The sequence below is a fragment of the Hermetia illucens genome, chromosome 3 (assembly GCF_905115235.1).
Source record: "Hermetia illucens chromosome 3, iHerIll2.2.curated.20191125, whole genome shotgun sequence".
NCBI classification, from domain to species: Eukaryota; Metazoa; Arthropoda; class Insecta; order Diptera; family Stratiomyidae; genus Hermetia; species Hermetia illucens.
The window spans coordinates 16,897,286-16,914,701 of record NC_051851.1 but is presented as its reverse complement, the minus strand read 5'-3'; the positions used below and the strand labels follow the sequence as shown (position 1 = coordinate 16,914,701).

At 43.7% G+C, this 17,416-nt stretch overlaps 1 protein-coding gene across 3 annotated transcripts; it reads right to left on the bottom strand.

Moving 5' to 3' along the window:
* Positions 1–2,964: 2,964 nt before the first annotated feature.
* LOC119652883 (probable cytochrome P450 9f2) lies at positions 2,965–16,283 on the bottom strand. Of its 3 annotated transcripts, none has more exons than XM_038057250.1 (4): positions 15,762–15,872; positions 4,059–4,577; positions 3,266–3,983; positions 2,965–3,207 (listed from the first exon to the last, which is right to left on the bottom strand). In XM_038057250.1, exons 2-4 carry the CDS (start codon positions 4,374–4,376, stop codon positions 3,041–3,043), a joined length of 1,203 nt encoding a protein of 400 aa, XP_037913178.1. In that variant the 5' UTR covers positions 4,377–4,577; positions 15,762–15,872; the 3' UTR covers positions 2,965–3,040. The 3 variants fall into 3 exon arrangements, with proteins under 3 accessions (XP_037913178.1, XP_037913176.1, XP_037913177.1); XM_038057248.1 differs by having other exon boundaries at positions 2,966–3,207; positions 4,059–4,557; positions 15,762–16,277; XM_038057249.1 differs by lacking the exon at positions 2,965–3,207 and having other exon boundaries at positions 3,258–3,983; positions 4,059–4,557; positions 15,762–16,283.
* Between the last annotated feature and the right edge of the window lie 1,133 nt (positions 16,284–17,416).

The window sequence follows — 17,416 nt, the reverse complement described above, 5'->3', positions numbered from 1 at the left end:
AACTTTGAGTTGCTAATACTCCCACAGTGTTAGTGCTGGAGAAATCGATCATATCCCAAAAAAGATGAAATTTGAAGCTTGCGGATGCTATACTTGTGGCTGAACATTAATTATTTCCAATGTCAATGTGAATATTGCCTATTGTTAATCAAAATTTAATTCAGTATATCCAGCACCTATCCTTCTTCCAAATTCCTACTTCCCATTTGCACATCCTATTACACCATAAGCATTAAAGTATTTTAGATACTAATGAATAAATGGTCATTTTAATTTTCTATCAAAATTTTAGTGACAAAATCCTTTTATCTTTTAAATTTCCCGGAACTCTAAAATCCAACCAGCCAGAAATCGGAAGTTTGGCGCTTTAGGTATGAAGGGTTTTGTTTGTTTCTTATGTAGGTATATTTGAGTGCAGGACTATCCCATTTGTACGTAGCCCATAGTGTATATGTATACGTAGCGATTCAAGCGCACCTCACTTCAGGTGCTAAAAAACTCTCACCACCAGGGGCGCTTATTCGTTTAGCAAAATGGCAGTCGAATTGGAGCAGCCAACTGGTTGGCGTCGTTATTGCATACTTTATTGTATTCGATGCGGATTCTCCGTGTACGGCTCTGCATGCCCACGGCGCAATTCAACATGACGGAGGAGAAATTCGATGACGCCCGCAGCTCTCCAAGTGACCAGCAGGAGAGTGACTGCCTTTCTATTGCCTCCGTTTTGGAAGGCACGGCCAGCACAATTCCATACACACCGGGTGACAAAGGACGAGTCCAAGTTCGACAAACTAATGAGCGAATTGGATCCGTTCTTGGATAAGTGGCCGACATCATTCAGTCACCGCCACTCACTGACAGATATCGAACAATCAAAAACAGGATTATTACTGCTTATTCAGTGCCGCAGGTGGTTGAACTGCATGAGTTGCTTACGGATCTGAAACTTGAAAATCTGAAGCCGTCACGGCAACAAATTACCGATGTCGTCCTCAAATCATTATGGCTACAACACTTACGAGCTAGCGTCCAGGCCATCTTCAGCATTTCTGAAGCTACGGACGTGTCAGGGTTGTCGGAAATGGCCTCGATCGAATCCATGCAAACCGATTTCTAAGCCGTCGCGATATCAGTCGATATAAACGCGCGGGTTTCAAAAACGTCAGACATCATATTCCAGCTCCTTGTGCTATTTCCACCGAAAGTTCCGAGAATACGCACGGGAGTGCCAAAAACCTTATTCTTGGATTCCCAGGGCGAGTCATCAGAAAACTAGTTACAGCGCTTGCAATGGAGTATCGATCCGTTTTTACAGTGTCAGGCAACTCAACGTACCATCAGCTACTTAAAAAGTTTCCCCACATAACGAACCCCTCGATTGAAACCAATTGCCAACATGGAGTCCAACACTACATTGTTACCAGAGAACCGCCCGTTGCAGAGAGGCCTCGATGTCTGAAGTCCGATCGGCTGGAGATATCGAGAAAGGAATTTGAGTACATGGTCAACATGGGTTATTGCCGCCCGTTGAACAGTCCAGTCCCTTGCATTCGACCTCGAAAAGGACGGAATTTGGAGACCATGTAGGGATTTCCGGAGATTAAACGCGGTAACAGCCCCGGATCGATATCCAATGCGGCACATTCAGGATATCGTCGCTGAACTAAAAGAAAAACCGCGTTTTCTCCAAGATTGACTTTTACAGAGCATTCCACCAAATACCAATCGACGAGGCGGATATCCCCAAAACCGCCGTGACAACGACATTTGGCCTTTACGAGTTCAGCGTCTACTGACTACGGTCTCGTGGTGAACATGTCGAAGTGTGTATTCGGAACCAACGAAATCGAGTTTTGGGCCACACGATTGACGAACGTGGAATTTTACCACTATGGTCCCGTGTTGAGACAATCTAGAAGTACAAATGTCCAACCACTGCCAAAGAAACCAGACGATTTCGAGGAGTCCTTAATTTTTACAGACGTTTTGTTCCTAACGCCGCTACGCTTCGAGCACCATTGAATGACCTAGTGAGGAACGGGAAAAAGGGGATTACGTGGACAACACAGGCAGACCAGGCCTTCAGTGCTTGTACAAAGAGCCTAGCGAACACAACATTGCTGGTGCACTTCTAACCGAACGCACCAATTGCATGGGTAACCGAAGCATCGGACGTGTCCGTAAGTGCCGTCTTGAAACAACAACACTGTGACAGCTGGCTTCCAATAGCATTCTTCCACAGGAAGCTTTCAACCTCAGCTGTTGGCCATCTACTGTACCGTTCGGCACTTTCGCCATTTTGGGAGGGCGTGCAGTTTGTTATTAAGATTGATTATAAGTCGTTGATCTACGTGTTCAGGCAAAAGGTGGATAAAGCTTCACCTCGTCAGGTACATAGCTGAATTTTTAACCAACATCGTTCACGTCAAGGGAGAAGCGAACGTTCGATACGACGAGCCGACCCCGCTTGTGAACGCGACAAAGGTTGAAGAAAAATAAGAGTTGATAACGGGACAGGAAAAGGACCAATAGCTCCAACAGATAAGTGCTGACAATTCAACATCGCTGAAAGTGGAACCAGTGGATGTCGGTGACCAGAACACGTTGTTTTGCGACACTTAGCACGTTTTCCAGTGCAGAAGGATTGTCGCCGGGCTGCTGCTGTTCATCCTTCTCCGTTTGCAGCTTTTTATGAAGAAAGAACTCCTAGCAATCACTCCGTGGTGGTGGTTGGTTAGGTAGTAGAGATGTTGGTGTTGGTTCAGCAGGCGCCCTGGGACCTATACTAACTTTTGACCGCCAAGGGTTACATTTAGCGGAGATAAAAGAAGACTCTGGGTGAAGGTAGAATATGAGCAAGGGTCATCTTAGTTGGAATACTAGCAAACAAACTGTTTTGTATTATTGACAGAGACAACGTCGAGCGTGTTGAAGATAAAATTTAAGGTGTTAGATGCAAATCACTACTTATATTTAATTTTTTGGCTTATCATATTAATTTATTTCTATGAGTACAATAAGTGACAGTAAATGAGTAAATCTATTTTCTAGGTTTAAAATTTATCCAAAATCCGCACTTCGCCCTGAGTTGGAAGCTCCCTCGTTTCAACGCTACTGGAATACGGGATCGTGGAGAGGCTTCAAAAGTAAACTCTGATAGCAGATGGAAAATAATTGCTTTGGTTTCCATCAATGCAAGTCTGGAACCTGAAATGAAGGATGGTTTGAATTTGAAATTTTTAATTAACGGTTCTAGATTAATTACCAAGGCAGCCCCTTGGGCCAACTCCAAACGGTAGATATGTGAATGGATTTATTTGGTTTTTGTTTTCCGGACTAAATCGTTCGGGGTCGAATATATCTGGGTTAGGAAAGTAGTCTGGATCATGGTGAAGACCAGCGATAGGTATTGAAATGACATCTCCTGGATACAATTTTACAGTTTTGCCTGCTTCATCACTTATAACATAAGGCTTGTTGCAAACCCGGTCCGTAGCTGCAGCTGGGGGCCATTTTCTCAGCGTTTCTGATATAACCATGTCCATGTACTGCATTCGTTGAAGTATTTCGTATGTCAAAGATCTGTGCCCCAATCCTTCGCGGACTTGATCGATTTCCTCAATTAGTTTTTGTTGAATGTCGGGGTTCTCCATTAGCTCGTGAGCACAGAAACACATTAAAACGGAGGACATTTCGAAACCTCCGATGAAGAATCCGAAGCACTGGGCGACCAACTCGCCCTCGGTCCAAATATGCTTCACTATGTTTTGACCCACACCTGATTCTTGAAGTATGGCAAAACCTTCATCAATGTCGGATTTGCCGATGTCATATGCTTGCAGAGCTCCTCTACGAGCTTCCATGAGAAGGTGGATCATGTCTGGACGAATGATCCCTTTCGCGGCTCTTTCTTGCATCGTATCCAACACGAGACTATAGAAGTATTTTGAGAATTTTTTATCGAACAACTTGACTTTGAAAAACTGCAATAAAGAAGGATTACCTATGACCAATCTGGGTTCATTAAAATGAGGTAAAATGAGGATGGAAAGGCTTACCTTCATTATTTTACGAAAATTCGTAAACAAGAAGAACTTGATAGCTGTAAACCCGGAGAGGTTCGTAGCCTTTCTCGACATATGATAAAATTGATTATTCTTTTCCAATAACGAATTCACTTGGATTCCGAAAGCGCATGTTGCTATGGCGTCGTAGGTGAAGCGTGTAAAAAGGTCTTTCAATTCCATTTCTATCAGTCCTTTCCCTTTGGCTTCAGATTTTAAAAATTTACTGGCATTATGACTGCATTCGTCCACCAATTGAAACATTTGGCGCATTTTACTCCCTGTGAAAGCGTGACTGAGGGTGCCTCGCATGTCTTTCCACAGTTGATCCTTCAAAGAAATTAGAGAGTTGCCGATGAGCGGCTCATCTTCAGCGTCTAAGATAACGCGATGATTTAGAAAGTATTCGAAGTCCCTGATACCAATTTGCTTGATAATTTCGGGGCTGGATATAACGAGAACTGGATTGCGCACTTCGTACGTTCCATAATATCTGAAAGATGTAAATGTGACCTAGAAAATAATTAGGAATATGTCACCAGATATTTGGTATATGAATGCATATCTATTCCCTATAATGAAAGGCATATTCTAGGGATTCTTGCTTGAATGAAGTACACTAACTTAGGGGAATTCATCAACAAATATATATTTGTGGAGGAGGAAGGCTTTCCTAATTTATCATGATCACCAAGTGGTCACGAAGAACCTCCAAGTGTAACACCGGCAAACGCTGTATTCCCATTGACTTCTTGGTCGTGATGCAGTAGGCGAATACCCCGAGGCCTAATTATGGTAAACAGACCGGAGTCTGCACGGGACTCACTTGCCACGAAGCCTCATCGGAGATGATCTGGTACCATAGAAACCACGATGGTCTTCTGAGTTCATATTTCTCAGGAGAATTCCTGGGGTATGTCAGGACCCCCACATCTTCAACAAAAAATTCACCTCGGCCTGGTTTAGGGTTAAACTTACGACGGATTTCACTTCAATATAATTCGCACTCATGTCGTGTTTGCGGTTATATATAGGTGGAGCGATTACCCCTTGTCCCTACTTTCTGTCACGCTGCTCTCAGATGAGTTGCCTCTGCCTTAGACGAAACCGTCAGTCAACTTTTTTAATAAATCCTGGTGTATGTGTTCTCTCTTGTTGAGGTGTATAGTGGCTATGGTTGTGCCCACGTCATAGGCAATGCAAGAGAGACCTTGCATACACCAGTATGAATGCTGTGCCTGCACTTAGAATAAACCAGTACCGCTGTACCAGTCACAGTAGGGCTCTGATTGTGGTCTCCAAATCAATTTGTGTCCGAAGAGGACAGTGGGGTTAGGTCGACACCGCGGGAATTCACGTAAAACCACCAGGACTAAAAGGGACAGAAATTCATGAGATACCAATTTGAAACTTTGGAAACTATCTTGCCATTGAAACGTCATCAACACCTCGAATATTGGTTGACCTCACGACTAAGATCTTTGGTTTTTGAAAACGGTTTTCGATCGGTTTCTGGAATGTGCAGACGTTCCCCTACGATGGTATCGGGGGGTCTTAGAATACTCCCTTTCCTCAACTTGAGCAATCACTTTGGCTATATCAAATGGATAATCAGGACTTAACTGAAGTGAGGTGGTAGGGCTCTAGAGAGTACGCCTTTCCGCCTGGGCGCGAACAACCTGCAAACTTTGAAACTATCGTACTAGTGAAGCGTCAATTATGCCTTGGATAGTAAGTGACTCAACCCAAAGAGGACTCAAATAGGTTCGAATGACGCTGATAGCTCGGAAAAGGCAGACCTTCGTGACCTAATGGTCAAGTGTGCAGCGTCACGCACCAACGTAAATGTCTAGATAAAGTCGCTTTCTATAAGTGGTTGTACGCAGTCCAGAAGAGTCCTACCAAAGGTGACATGGTAAGCTATGGTCTTAGTGGCCATAAAAACAATGGTGCAAAATCTGTAAATAACGTAATTTTCATTCCGCCGTCACTAGCGGCACATTATTCGAGCACATAGCCTTCCTTCCCTTGTCAGTGAAGTTTCAACCAATCATAGCGATTTACAGTAGATTCAGAAATGCAAATATGCGTAACAAAAGGGGTACCGGCATGGGCCTCGAAAAGGACCAGCTGATGGTCGCTTACCTTCATTTGCCTATCCCTACTGTGTCTGTTTACAGAGAAACAGAGCAATGCGTCGGTCCCCAATTTCAATACAGTTGCTTTCACCAATCGGCTTTCGTCCAGCAATGATGACAGCTAAGCCTCCATAAGAAAATATCTGTATTTCTGGCACGGATAAAGTTATTTACCATAACCCAAAAGGAGTTTGCGCCTGGCTGGCTACAAAAATGTGAACGCGGATTGGTGAACGTAAGGGGATGAATACTCAGTTGATTTGCTGCGAGCGATAGAGAGCGCAACGCACTAGAGATTCTTTACCGTAACAGAGTGTGGGAGGCACAGCATAGTGTACACTGTGACGAAAGAAATTCCAAGATTGGGTTGGTAAGGGAAGTGGAAGTTGCTCCAATGCCGCAAATAAATGTCGATTTATGATAATCCCCCTATTAACATAGTATGATCGTCCCAAGCCCAGGTAGAGGAGGAGGGTTTGAGGCAACGTATTTTGTACTATCCTTAACAAAACAAAAATAAAATGCTCAAATCAGGGAAAGAGATAAATAAACTATAGTTGGAGTGATTCCACTATCGTAAATCCTACCTGATCTCTTTTGGTAACAGATCCCGGCATGGCAGGAAGGTCCCCGGCCCTGTCGAGAAATGGGCAAGTGTTTTTAATGCATGGGCGGTGGCAGGGTGTAAGTAAGCTAGTCCAAATGCGTATCCGTCCTTGAGCGGTAATCAAAACCCAAAGCCAAGGTGTAACCACCGCGCGGGGGCTCATTGGTTACAGGGGTTAAGATGTGGCCGTAAACGGTGAATTCTGGGTACCAGGCGACCCCAGTTTCAGCTAGCCTCTTCTCGATAAATAGGTGCTCTACGGAGATTGACTTACCTTCCCCGATAAAACTGAGGCTATGGCAGCCAATTATGAGGAACAAAAAGAACAAAAACCCATTAGAAAAGCAAAATGACATCTCGATCGTGACGATTCAACCCTGAGTAAACGGGCGAGCCTAGACCCAGATTGTCCATTTATTCAGGTGTGAACCAGTCTAGCTGGCACCCAGTCCTTAACAGAAGAGACGAAGCAGGCCCCTTCTGTCAGCGCTCCTGACCCTGGGTTCCAATCGGCGCCACTTGCTCAGGAAAAAGCCTTGCCCATGGGTAAGCACCCGTACACGGACACCAAATAGTCTTCGGACAAACCGCCTCTTGGCAAACCACCTCCGTGCAAATCACAATTCACGGGCTGTGCCAAGGTTGAGGGAAAAGGATCATTCGGGGCACCTGCGGCTAAGGGGAAACGGACAATCCCAACTCTTCGACATAAAAGGCAGAAAAGAGGGCTTGGCCAGCAACGGTTAGGCCTTCATTTGCAGCCAAAGTTATCGAAGCCGACGAATGGGTCTTGTATGATGACTGTAATTCATCCGGTAACGAGACTGAGCAGTGCGAACACTGCATCCTCGCAAGGGATTAACCAAAGATTAACTCTCTCGAAGTAACCTCAAAGCTGAAGCGGATCCTTGTTGAAGAGCGTAGCCAGAAGCTGGGTTATTTACGTTGCTTGAAGTGCACTTTCCAGGCAGCATCCAAAATCTCATCACAAGGCAGACAGATGCATACAGCGGTGGCTCATATCTCTAAACAGCCCTCAACCGAGAGACTGGAATGTGGTATGTAAAGTAGTATCACTGGAGCGAGTAAAATGTGCATTTAACTCGTTCCATAGGTACAAGTCTGCAGGCCAGAATGGCATCATTCCTGCGATAGTAATAGAGGAAATAGCTAACCTGGGTCTACCTATTTGGAATATATATCGTGCATGCCTAGCACACGCTTATATTCCAATTAACTGGTGTTATGTGAAGGTGATACTTATTCTCAAACCAGGGGAAGCCATCTACACGGACGCAAAAAAGTTTAACGATTAGTCGAACGTCCTTTCCACTGAGAGTACAAGAAATACTAGTTAGATCGGTTCGTAAGGGATACATACATTCGTAAGAGGCCACTTAACCATAGGCAACACGCCTACCAGAAAGGCAAATCCACGGAGACAGCATTCCATGAGCTCACGGCAAAAACTGAAAAGGTAATGTCGATCGAAGGTGCCTTACATTATGCCATATTCACGGCAATTTGTGATGCGGCAAGACAGCATGGAATCGACCCGCTTTTGATCAGTTGGATCCTTCACATGCTAGAATTTAAGAAAAATCCGTCTTAGGGCTGCCCGTAAGGGCCCTTCCCCTGTTACCCCTCCTCTGTTATGGCTCCTGATAATGGATACTCTGCTATGGCTCCTTGAAGGCAAGTCTTCGCGCAGCATTTGCGGATAACCTAGCCGTTTGCAGACACAGTATGTGACCGCTTGAATGCAACTCTGCACGAAATCCACAGTTGGTGCTTCCGCAATGGACTCACGGTGAACGCGGGGAATAGTGGACTAGTTATGTTCACTAGGAAAGTCAGACGAGGCAACTATACGCTACCAACCTTAGCAGTGGCGGAAATCCAGCTGGCGCAAACAGTCAAGTATTTAGGAGTACATTTTGACTCTAAGTGAACGTAGAAGCACTATACCAGAAGGAGTATCAGAAATCCTGCAGATTGCTCTGGTGCTGTAGGAATGCGATAGGTAAGACCAGGGGACTTTCACCAAAATGGATACATTGGATGTATACATTCATAATAAAACCCATTTTGATGTATGCATGCATCGTCTAGGGGCTGAGACTGAACCTTGTTAGTAGTAGGAACCTGCTAACGTAGGTTCAGAAGCTTGGTTGTACTGCAGCAATGAGTACTACGCCGACTGCGGCACTTGAAGTTATCCTAAATCTACCCACCATTCATTTAGAGGTGAAGTGGCAAGCAACCAACGACACATATAGACTCGATACCATTGAAGCGTGGAAAGACGGCCAATCATTGATCATGCGTCTATCTGGAAATTCCTTGACAAAGATCCGGTAACTCTGACGCTGGCGATCAAATGGTTTCCAGATTCGCCTTTGAAAAGATATACACTGTCGTAATGACCAAAAGAGAAGAATGGTCTATAGATGGTCACGGGTCTTTTCAGATTACAAACTTAGGAATCTTCCCCGACGGGTCAATCATGGAAGATGAATCGGGTGCAGGGGTGTTCTCGGAGAATCCGATTATAGAACTGGTCTGTCTCCTCGGAAATTTGACGATCATATTCCAGGCGTGTGGAGGGGTCGCATCATTCGAATCAGTTCCGACAGTCGGGCAGCATTATCAGTACTGAACAGGAACGACATATCAAGCTATTTGGTGTGGAGTTGTCATCAGGTGCTGCTGAAACTCGGCCGACTGAACGAAACATTTTGATGTGGGTGCTGGGACACTCAAACATTACTGTTAGTGAGGAGTCTGACAGACTGGCTCGCCGAGGGTCTGGATCCACAATGGTGGGGCCAGAACCAGCTTTTGGAATCCGGCCATCCACTGTCAAGTCTACTCTAAACGGTGAAATTGTAAGGATTCACGCGGCTGTGTGGTGAAGTTTGAACTCTTGCCGACAGGCAAAAGTCTTTGTGAAAATACCTGGGGACACTAGCGGCATTTTTGTAGACCCTTAAGAAGGGGGTATGAAAACCATAGTAGGGCTTTTAACGGGACACTCCTCCTTAAACTACCATTTGTGAAATATTGGGGTCGTTGTTTCGGCAATGTGCAGCCATTGTGAGGATGAAGAGTAGACGGCCCTGCACTTTTTTATACAGCTGCCCGGCCTCCTCAGGTGTCAGACGAAGTAAGTAAGTGGTAAGGTTTTTTTTAATGAAGAATCAGCACACTCTCTGCCTCTGGAGAATGTTCTCAGATACGCTAAGGCCTGCGAGCGCCCTAGGTGAGCCTGACAAATATACTACAGACAAACAGCGGCATAAAACAAGGAGATTGGCTGGGATCTCTACTGCTGAATCTGGCATTGCAGTAGGTTATACGAAAGTTGCCTGTGGCCGTAACAGGGACGCTGTTCTGTATATCTTCCACAATTGTCCCATATCCGGATGACCTCGATAAAATTGGAAACGAAGTTGGTCTACCAATTAAAGAAAACAAGACGAAAATTATGACAAAACAAGTCGGGAAACCGGAAGCTTGACGCTTCAGGTATAAAAGGTTTTGTGTTTCCCAATGTGAGGAGCATAACGTAGTTCTCCATTGGCTTATAGCATTGACCCGAGATATTGAAATCGTTCAGTTCTGGGCAGGTTACTGCCATTGCCAGAATTGAGCGATTTAAGTATCTCGAAGGCAGGTTACTGCTATTGTCAGAACTCAGCGATTTAAAAATCTCGAGTCAACGCTATCAGCTAATGGAGAACTGCGTAATGAAATTGTTTCACGCATTAATGCAACCTGGATGAAGTGGCATTCCCCAACTGGTGTTCTTTGTGATCGACGTATCAGCGCACGTCCCAAATCTAAAATTTACTGCAATGTCATCCGTCTACCACTCTCTATAGTTCTAAGTGTTGGCCGACTATAAAGGACAATGAACGCCGTCTTGCGGTAATGGGGACGAAGATGTTGCATTGCACTGGTGGCGTGACACGTTTTGATTACGCCTGAAATGAGAATATCCGCGATCGATATGGGTTTGCATTGATCGTGGAAAAACTGCAAGAGAGGCGTTTTCGATGGTGTGGTCACGTAATTCACGCTAACGAGAATTCAACAACCAGTATTGATCAGAACATCGAAAGCAATGGTAAGCAACCAAAAAGCCGGCCAAAACAATAGTGGCTTGATACGCTGGATGGGGATTTAAAGGTCTCGCGATTACATCCTGATCAGGCATTTGATAAAATAAAATGACGAAACCGATCACCACGAACCGACCCCGTTTGTGAACTGAAGGCTGAAGAATAAGAAAAAGATGTGAGGAGCGACGAGTGCACGACAGCTCCGTGTAATATAGCTAAAAACTCCATTGCCCTCAATTTTCTAGAAAGCGATTTAAATAAATCACTTGATGGAAAGCCCTGTGTTGATAACGGTCAACCTCATACGCTTCACGCCCTCAGGTTAATATTATTAGCGAATGAAAACAATTTAACCAACATCAAATATAAACAAGTCGGGAAACCGGAAGCTGGACGCTTCAGGTACGAAAGGTTTTGTGTATTTCTTAGTACGTAGCACGTAATATATGCATATATTATGTGAGAGTATCCACTTTCGGGTGATATTGACATTCATAGTCTTCAATTTTCAAAGAAGCAACGAATTTGAGGTATTATAACTTTGTTAGTAATAGTGGGATTTCCACCAAACTTGGTAGGATTATGCTCTATACTATAGCCTATATTACTGCAAAATTTCATGGTACTAGGATGAACTTAAGGGGGGTTTCTAACTAATTACAAAAAATTGTAGCAATATACTATTATTAACTTTATTTAAGCAGATATCGGCATGGAAGGTATTTCGGAGCCCAGGCACCATATAGTGGCAGCCTCCTGATTTTTTTTCAGATTTTTCGGTTTGGTAGTTTCTGAGAATGGCCCCCTTAAAGAAGTGATGACTTTCAACCCCCCGCGCTCCGCACCCTTCCAACGAATGTCAAAACTAAGATCGGCCTTGAAAAGTACTAATCGGGACATTTAATTTGATACCCCACATGACTATATTTGATGAAAAAAAATTTTACACCCCCCTTTTGCATGTATGGGGACCCCCCTTAAATTCGACGTAAAAGGATGTTATTCACTGTATGCGTGAGCGTTCATAGTTCCCACCTTTCTACCAAATTTGGTGTCAATCGCTATAACCGTCTCCGAGAAAAATGCGTGTGACGGACAGACAGACAGACAGACAGACAGACAGACGGACAGGCAGACAGACAGACAGACAGACAGACAGCAGGAATGATCCCGATTGAGATTCTGGCGAAAGAAATACAACGACTTTACGATCGAACGTACCTCACCGGAGAATCTCCTGCCCGTCGGCGACAGTTCGCACGAGCTGAAACTGTCGCGGAATGGCAAGAGAAGTGGGACGAGTCAGAAAAAGACCGTTGGACTCACAAAATCATATGGGACATCCGGAAATGGATCGAGCGACCTCACGGCGAAGTAGGTTTCGACCTAACTCAATTCTTGAGCGGACACGGAGGCTATCGAGCATATCTGTACCGATTTGGGCGCGATGATTGGCCATATTGCTCACAGTGTGCAAACATTCCAGAGGACGCAGAACACGTCTTTTTTCACTGCCCCAGATTCGAAACCCAAAGGGCTACATTAGAAGCTACAACCGGGGAGCACTTTACACCCGAAGATATCATGGAGCTTATGGTGAAAGCCAAGGGGATATGGACCGAAGTTGAAAAAGTGATTACAGCCATCGGAAAGAAGCTTAGGCAGGAGGAAGTCATCCGAAAGAATGAACGCGAGAGGAACACGAATGTTGACATGAGCGCAGAATAAATTCTGATCCAGCCCCGCGACGTAATACCAAATGGGAGTCCCGCGGGGAGAGTGGAAGGAGAAGGAGGTGGTTTTAGTGGGTAAGAGTCCCACATAACCGTGTGGCAGGAGCCTGCGGTAGCTTTTGAAGCTTTCCACCTTCCATCGGGAAAAAAAAAACAAGTCGGGAAACCGGAAGCTGGACGCTTCAGGTACGAAAGGTTTTGTGTATTTCTTAGTACGTAGCACGTAATATATGCATATATTATGTGGGAATATCCACTTTCGGATGATATTGATATTCATAGTGTTGAATTTGCAAAGAAGCGACAATTTTGACGTATTATAACTTTGTTAGTAATAGTGCGATTTCCACCAAACTTGGTAGGATTATGCTCTATATTATACCCTATATTGTTGCGAAATTTCGTGGTCCTAGCATGAATTTAAGGGGGGTTCTGCAGCGAATTACTAAAAATTATAGTAATATACTATTATTAACTTTATTTATGCAGATATCAGTGTAGAAGGTATTTCGGAGCCCAGGCACTATATAGTGGCAGCCTCTTGATTTTTTTCAGATTTTTCGGTTGAGTAGTTTCTGAGAATGGCCCCCGTAAAGGAATGGTCACTTTCAACCACCCGCACTCCCCACCTTTCCAACAAATGTGAAAACTAAGACCAGCTTCGAAAAGTACTAACCGAGACCTTTAATTTGATACCCTACATGACTATATTTGATGAAAAAAAAATTTACACTCCCCTTTTGCATGTATGGGGACCCCCCCTTAAATTCGACGTAAAAGGATGTAACTCACGGTATGCGTGAGCGTTCACAGTTCCCACCTTTCTACCAAATTTGGTGCCAACCGCTATAGCCGTCTCCGAGAAAAATGCGTGTGACGGACAGACAGACAGACAGACAGACAGACAGACAGACAGACAGACAGACAGACAGACGGACAGACAGACAGACAGACAGACAGACAGACAGACAGTAAACCGATTTTAATAAGGTTTTGTGTTTACACAAAACCTTAAAAAGGGCTAGGGAGAATTAGATTCTTCTTGAATGGAATTTTAGTATTTCACTCGAATTTCAATTATTCTCGTTAATTATGACGCCAGCATCTTATTATTATATATGGCTTAGAATGCTGTTAATTAGCACGAAATTGATAAGTTTGAACTGCCATAACTTTCCCACTAATAGTTGGATTTTCATGAAACCTGGCATGTGTATGCACAAGGCTGTCCTTTATGTCGGTGCAAAATTTAGTACACTTAGGATGAACCTAAGGAGAGTTTTTTAGTCTATTTCTAAAAGTTGATAATATACTATTAGTAAATTTTTTCAGCAGATACCGGAATGGGACATCTCTCGAAGATTAGATTTCACATAAGTGTTTTACAAAAAACCTTAAAAAGGGCGGCAGATAAATAGATTCTTCATAAATGCGACTTTAATATTCCACGCGAATGTCAATTATTCCGGGTAATTATGACGTCAGCATCTGATTTGCATGGCTTTGGAAGCAGTAAACTCGTGCGAAATTGCTAAGTTTGAACTGCTATAACTTTGGCGTTAATTGCCTGATTTCGATGAAATTTAACAAATACATTCGAAATATTGTCCACTATGCTGGCACAAAATTCGGAAGTCCTAGGATGTATTTAAGGGGGTTTTCCAGTAAATTTCTAAAAAGTAGTAATATATTATTAGTAAGTTTATTTGAGCAGATATCGGAATGGGACATATTTTGAGGCCTAGATTTCATCTAGACGCACCACTCTGATTTTTCTCGGAATTTTAGGTTGGGTAGTTTCCGAAAATGAGTCCTGTCTCACTTCAAGTGCGTACATTTTGACTCATTACTTACGCACTTTGCAATTTATGCCAAAACTAATATCAGTTTCGGAAAGTACAAATCGAGACCTTTCATTTGATACCCTACACAACTATATCCGGTGAAAAAAATTTTTGAATCCCCCCTTTGCATGTATGGGGAGCCCCCCTTTATACTCCACCTAAATTTATGCCACTCACTGTATGCGTGGGATTTCATAGTTCCCATCTGTCCACCAAATTTCGTTCGGATGGGTTCAGCCGTTTTGGAGAAAAATGCGTGTGACAGACAGACAGACAGACAGACAGACAGACAGACATTGAATCGATTTTAATAAGGTTTTGTTTTACACAAAACCTTAAAAAGAGGAAAATGACACCCACTAGATACCATATAACGATGGACGAGTACATCTTGACATATATGACGAAATGGGAATGAACTGGATAAAATAAAACGCCAAATTCAGCCTGCAATCAGAGCCTTGTGCTAGCTAGCTAGGAAAGCAAAGCTCCAAGTATACGAAACGATAATAAGACCTGTGCTATGCCCAATACCTTCGGCTGGAGAGACCTGAAGAGAATAATAAGAGTTAAGTAAGAGGGCGACCAATGGTGAATCGGATGCCACCAGGAGTTGTACCAAGTATTTGACGACCCTGAAGTGGTCTAAATTAATAAAACTTCGAAAGTTGTACTGGATGCCTACGTTCAATGTATGGACCACACTCCGATACCTAAAAGGGTATTGGAAGGGAGGGCAGAAGGACGAACACTGAAAGTGCTAGGCAGATTCTGTTAACGAAGACAGCGCATCACTGCTCGGATTTGTAAGTTGGCGTACCATTGATGGATCAAGATTGTTGGAGGAAGGACATCCTGAAGGCCACGCCTTAAGGAACACGGAGAAGTGAGAAAAGCGTTAGGCCCACACTCGATTGTAGCAATACTAGAATCTGCTCATATGTGTATACCTACTAGTATTTACTAACCCCTTCATTTATCACCTCTTTCTTACTGTAAGCTTTTCAAGGTGAATACTATCTACACTATGGAATATGGGGAAGTTGAATCGGTCAAGTTGGGAAGTATTTTTCAAATCCATCAAACACAAACCGCACTATCTATTTCAATGGCGATAACTATACTACAATTAGCTTGTAATCTTATCTACTCTAATGCCACTACGAAAACAAGGTTCAATGAATATTTGTAGATGAATTCCAACCTAAAATTTTCAAATTGAGTATCTTTTGGCAAAGAATCTTAACTCACTTGTAATCTTTGAATTTCAGGTAAAACCGCTTGACCAAATCAAATAGTGACTCTTGTCGTAATATTAATCCTCTGTAATTCCCGAAGAAGAGTTTTGGCTTTTCATGCTTCACATTTTTCTTCTCGAAGAAGTCATAGGTGGATGTTAGCCATTTATAGGCAACAAATAGTAAAATACACAAAAACAGTGCCCATTTGGGCCACAGAACTGATAGCACTGTCCTGATCATTGCAACCAATTGAATAGAATGGACCCCGTCACTACTGGTACTCGATTAATAATTGGTATAACTTAATTTCCTAAGGCGCGCACATAGGTACCACGACGCACTACATATTTTTAAGAACTAGGCGCAAGGTTGAGCTTTTAAATCAGGGTCGAATTTGATTATGTTATCTCCGAAGAGAGAGAGAGATTTTGAGTTGAAATTTTGATATGCTAGTTCCAAAGAGTAAGAGACGACTCACTCATACAACACTATCCAAACAAATTGAAATTAGATTTGAATCTTTGGCGCCGCAATGGTTATAGATACAACGGTTTAGCGGACCCACGGTCGACTTTTGCAGCTAAATCACCACTATCAGATCTAGTGTGAAGCCATATGTATAGAGAATAGAACATGTAACACGTTAGGGGATAAATCTGACTATTCCCCCACCCCAATTCGCGAGTGGAGAGTGTCGAAAGCCAAAGTGAAAGCATCAAGAGAATTCGGGGGGAGCGAGGTAGGTATATATCTATGGTCGCACTGAGGAGCCGAATTAGTGCTTTTGATGCCCCAAACTCTTAGAACCCTGACCCAGAGCCAGTCCGCAGAATTCACGAAGGAAAGTGGCTCCCCCAGCCTGCAGATTTGTTCCGAACGAACAACTTGCATGTCGGTCGCGGTCCCTCTGCATCTAACTGCTGCTTTTTCAAACTCACAGAAAGTGGACTGCCATCAACGGGCATTCGTACCTACCCAGGGAAAATTTTCACGCCGCTATCAACTGTCAGTTTTTAGGAGCAGCATAATAACGACGTTTCCGAGGATGACGTGGGGCGGAGTTACCCATGCCATCCGATGACAATGACTTCGAAAAACAGCAACAAATGCTTAGATAGGCCAGCGCTTGATGAAATGCGAGCTAAGTACTCAAATCAAGCTGCTGACGAAAACGATCAGTAAACTTAGGGAAAGGGTGAAACCCCTGCAATCTATGCTGGCGACAGTTTTCCCCGCTATGAACCTGGGATAGCACGCTGCTGCCCTGACCAAGCCAACGGAAGTACCAGCTGAATATCCTCCACTGCGCGAGCCAAGTCAAGCAGCGACTTCGTCATTCCGTCCAACGCGGGAGAACCCGGCAAGTGAGCCAAAAGTGGCACCCGAAGGAGAAAAGATGTGCCTTGAGGTCATCGAAGAGGAGCAACAAGAAGACCCTTTCAACTTTGTCTGTCGACGAAAGAAGCCTATAAAACTAACAGTTGAGTGTTAAGAGTGTAAGTGCTCGCCAAGTGCCAAGTATCAGTGCCTCCTCTGCTAATGCCTTAAAGCCCAAAAAGGGGAAAATTTCTCGAAAAACGCCATATAATATTAATGTCCCGCAGCTACTGAAATCCTTTAAGGAAAAAAGCCTAAAGGGAATCCTAAAAACACGAGGGGTAATAG

Excerpts from the sequence above, each read along its gene's own strand:
- LOC119652883 (XM_038057248.1), bottom strand. The coding sequence starts at position 15,991 with ATGATCAGGACAGTGCTATCAGTTCTGTGGCCCAAATGGGCACTGTTT. Across the intron at positions 4,558-15,761 it reads CTGAAATTCAAAGATTACAA|ATATTATGGAACGTACGAAG; the intron begins GTGAGTTAAGAT and ends TACATCTTTCAG. Across the intron at positions 3,208-3,265 it reads TGGCCCAAGGGGCTGCCTTG|GTTCCAGACTTGCATTGATG; the intron begins GTAATTAATCTA and ends CCTTCATTTCAG.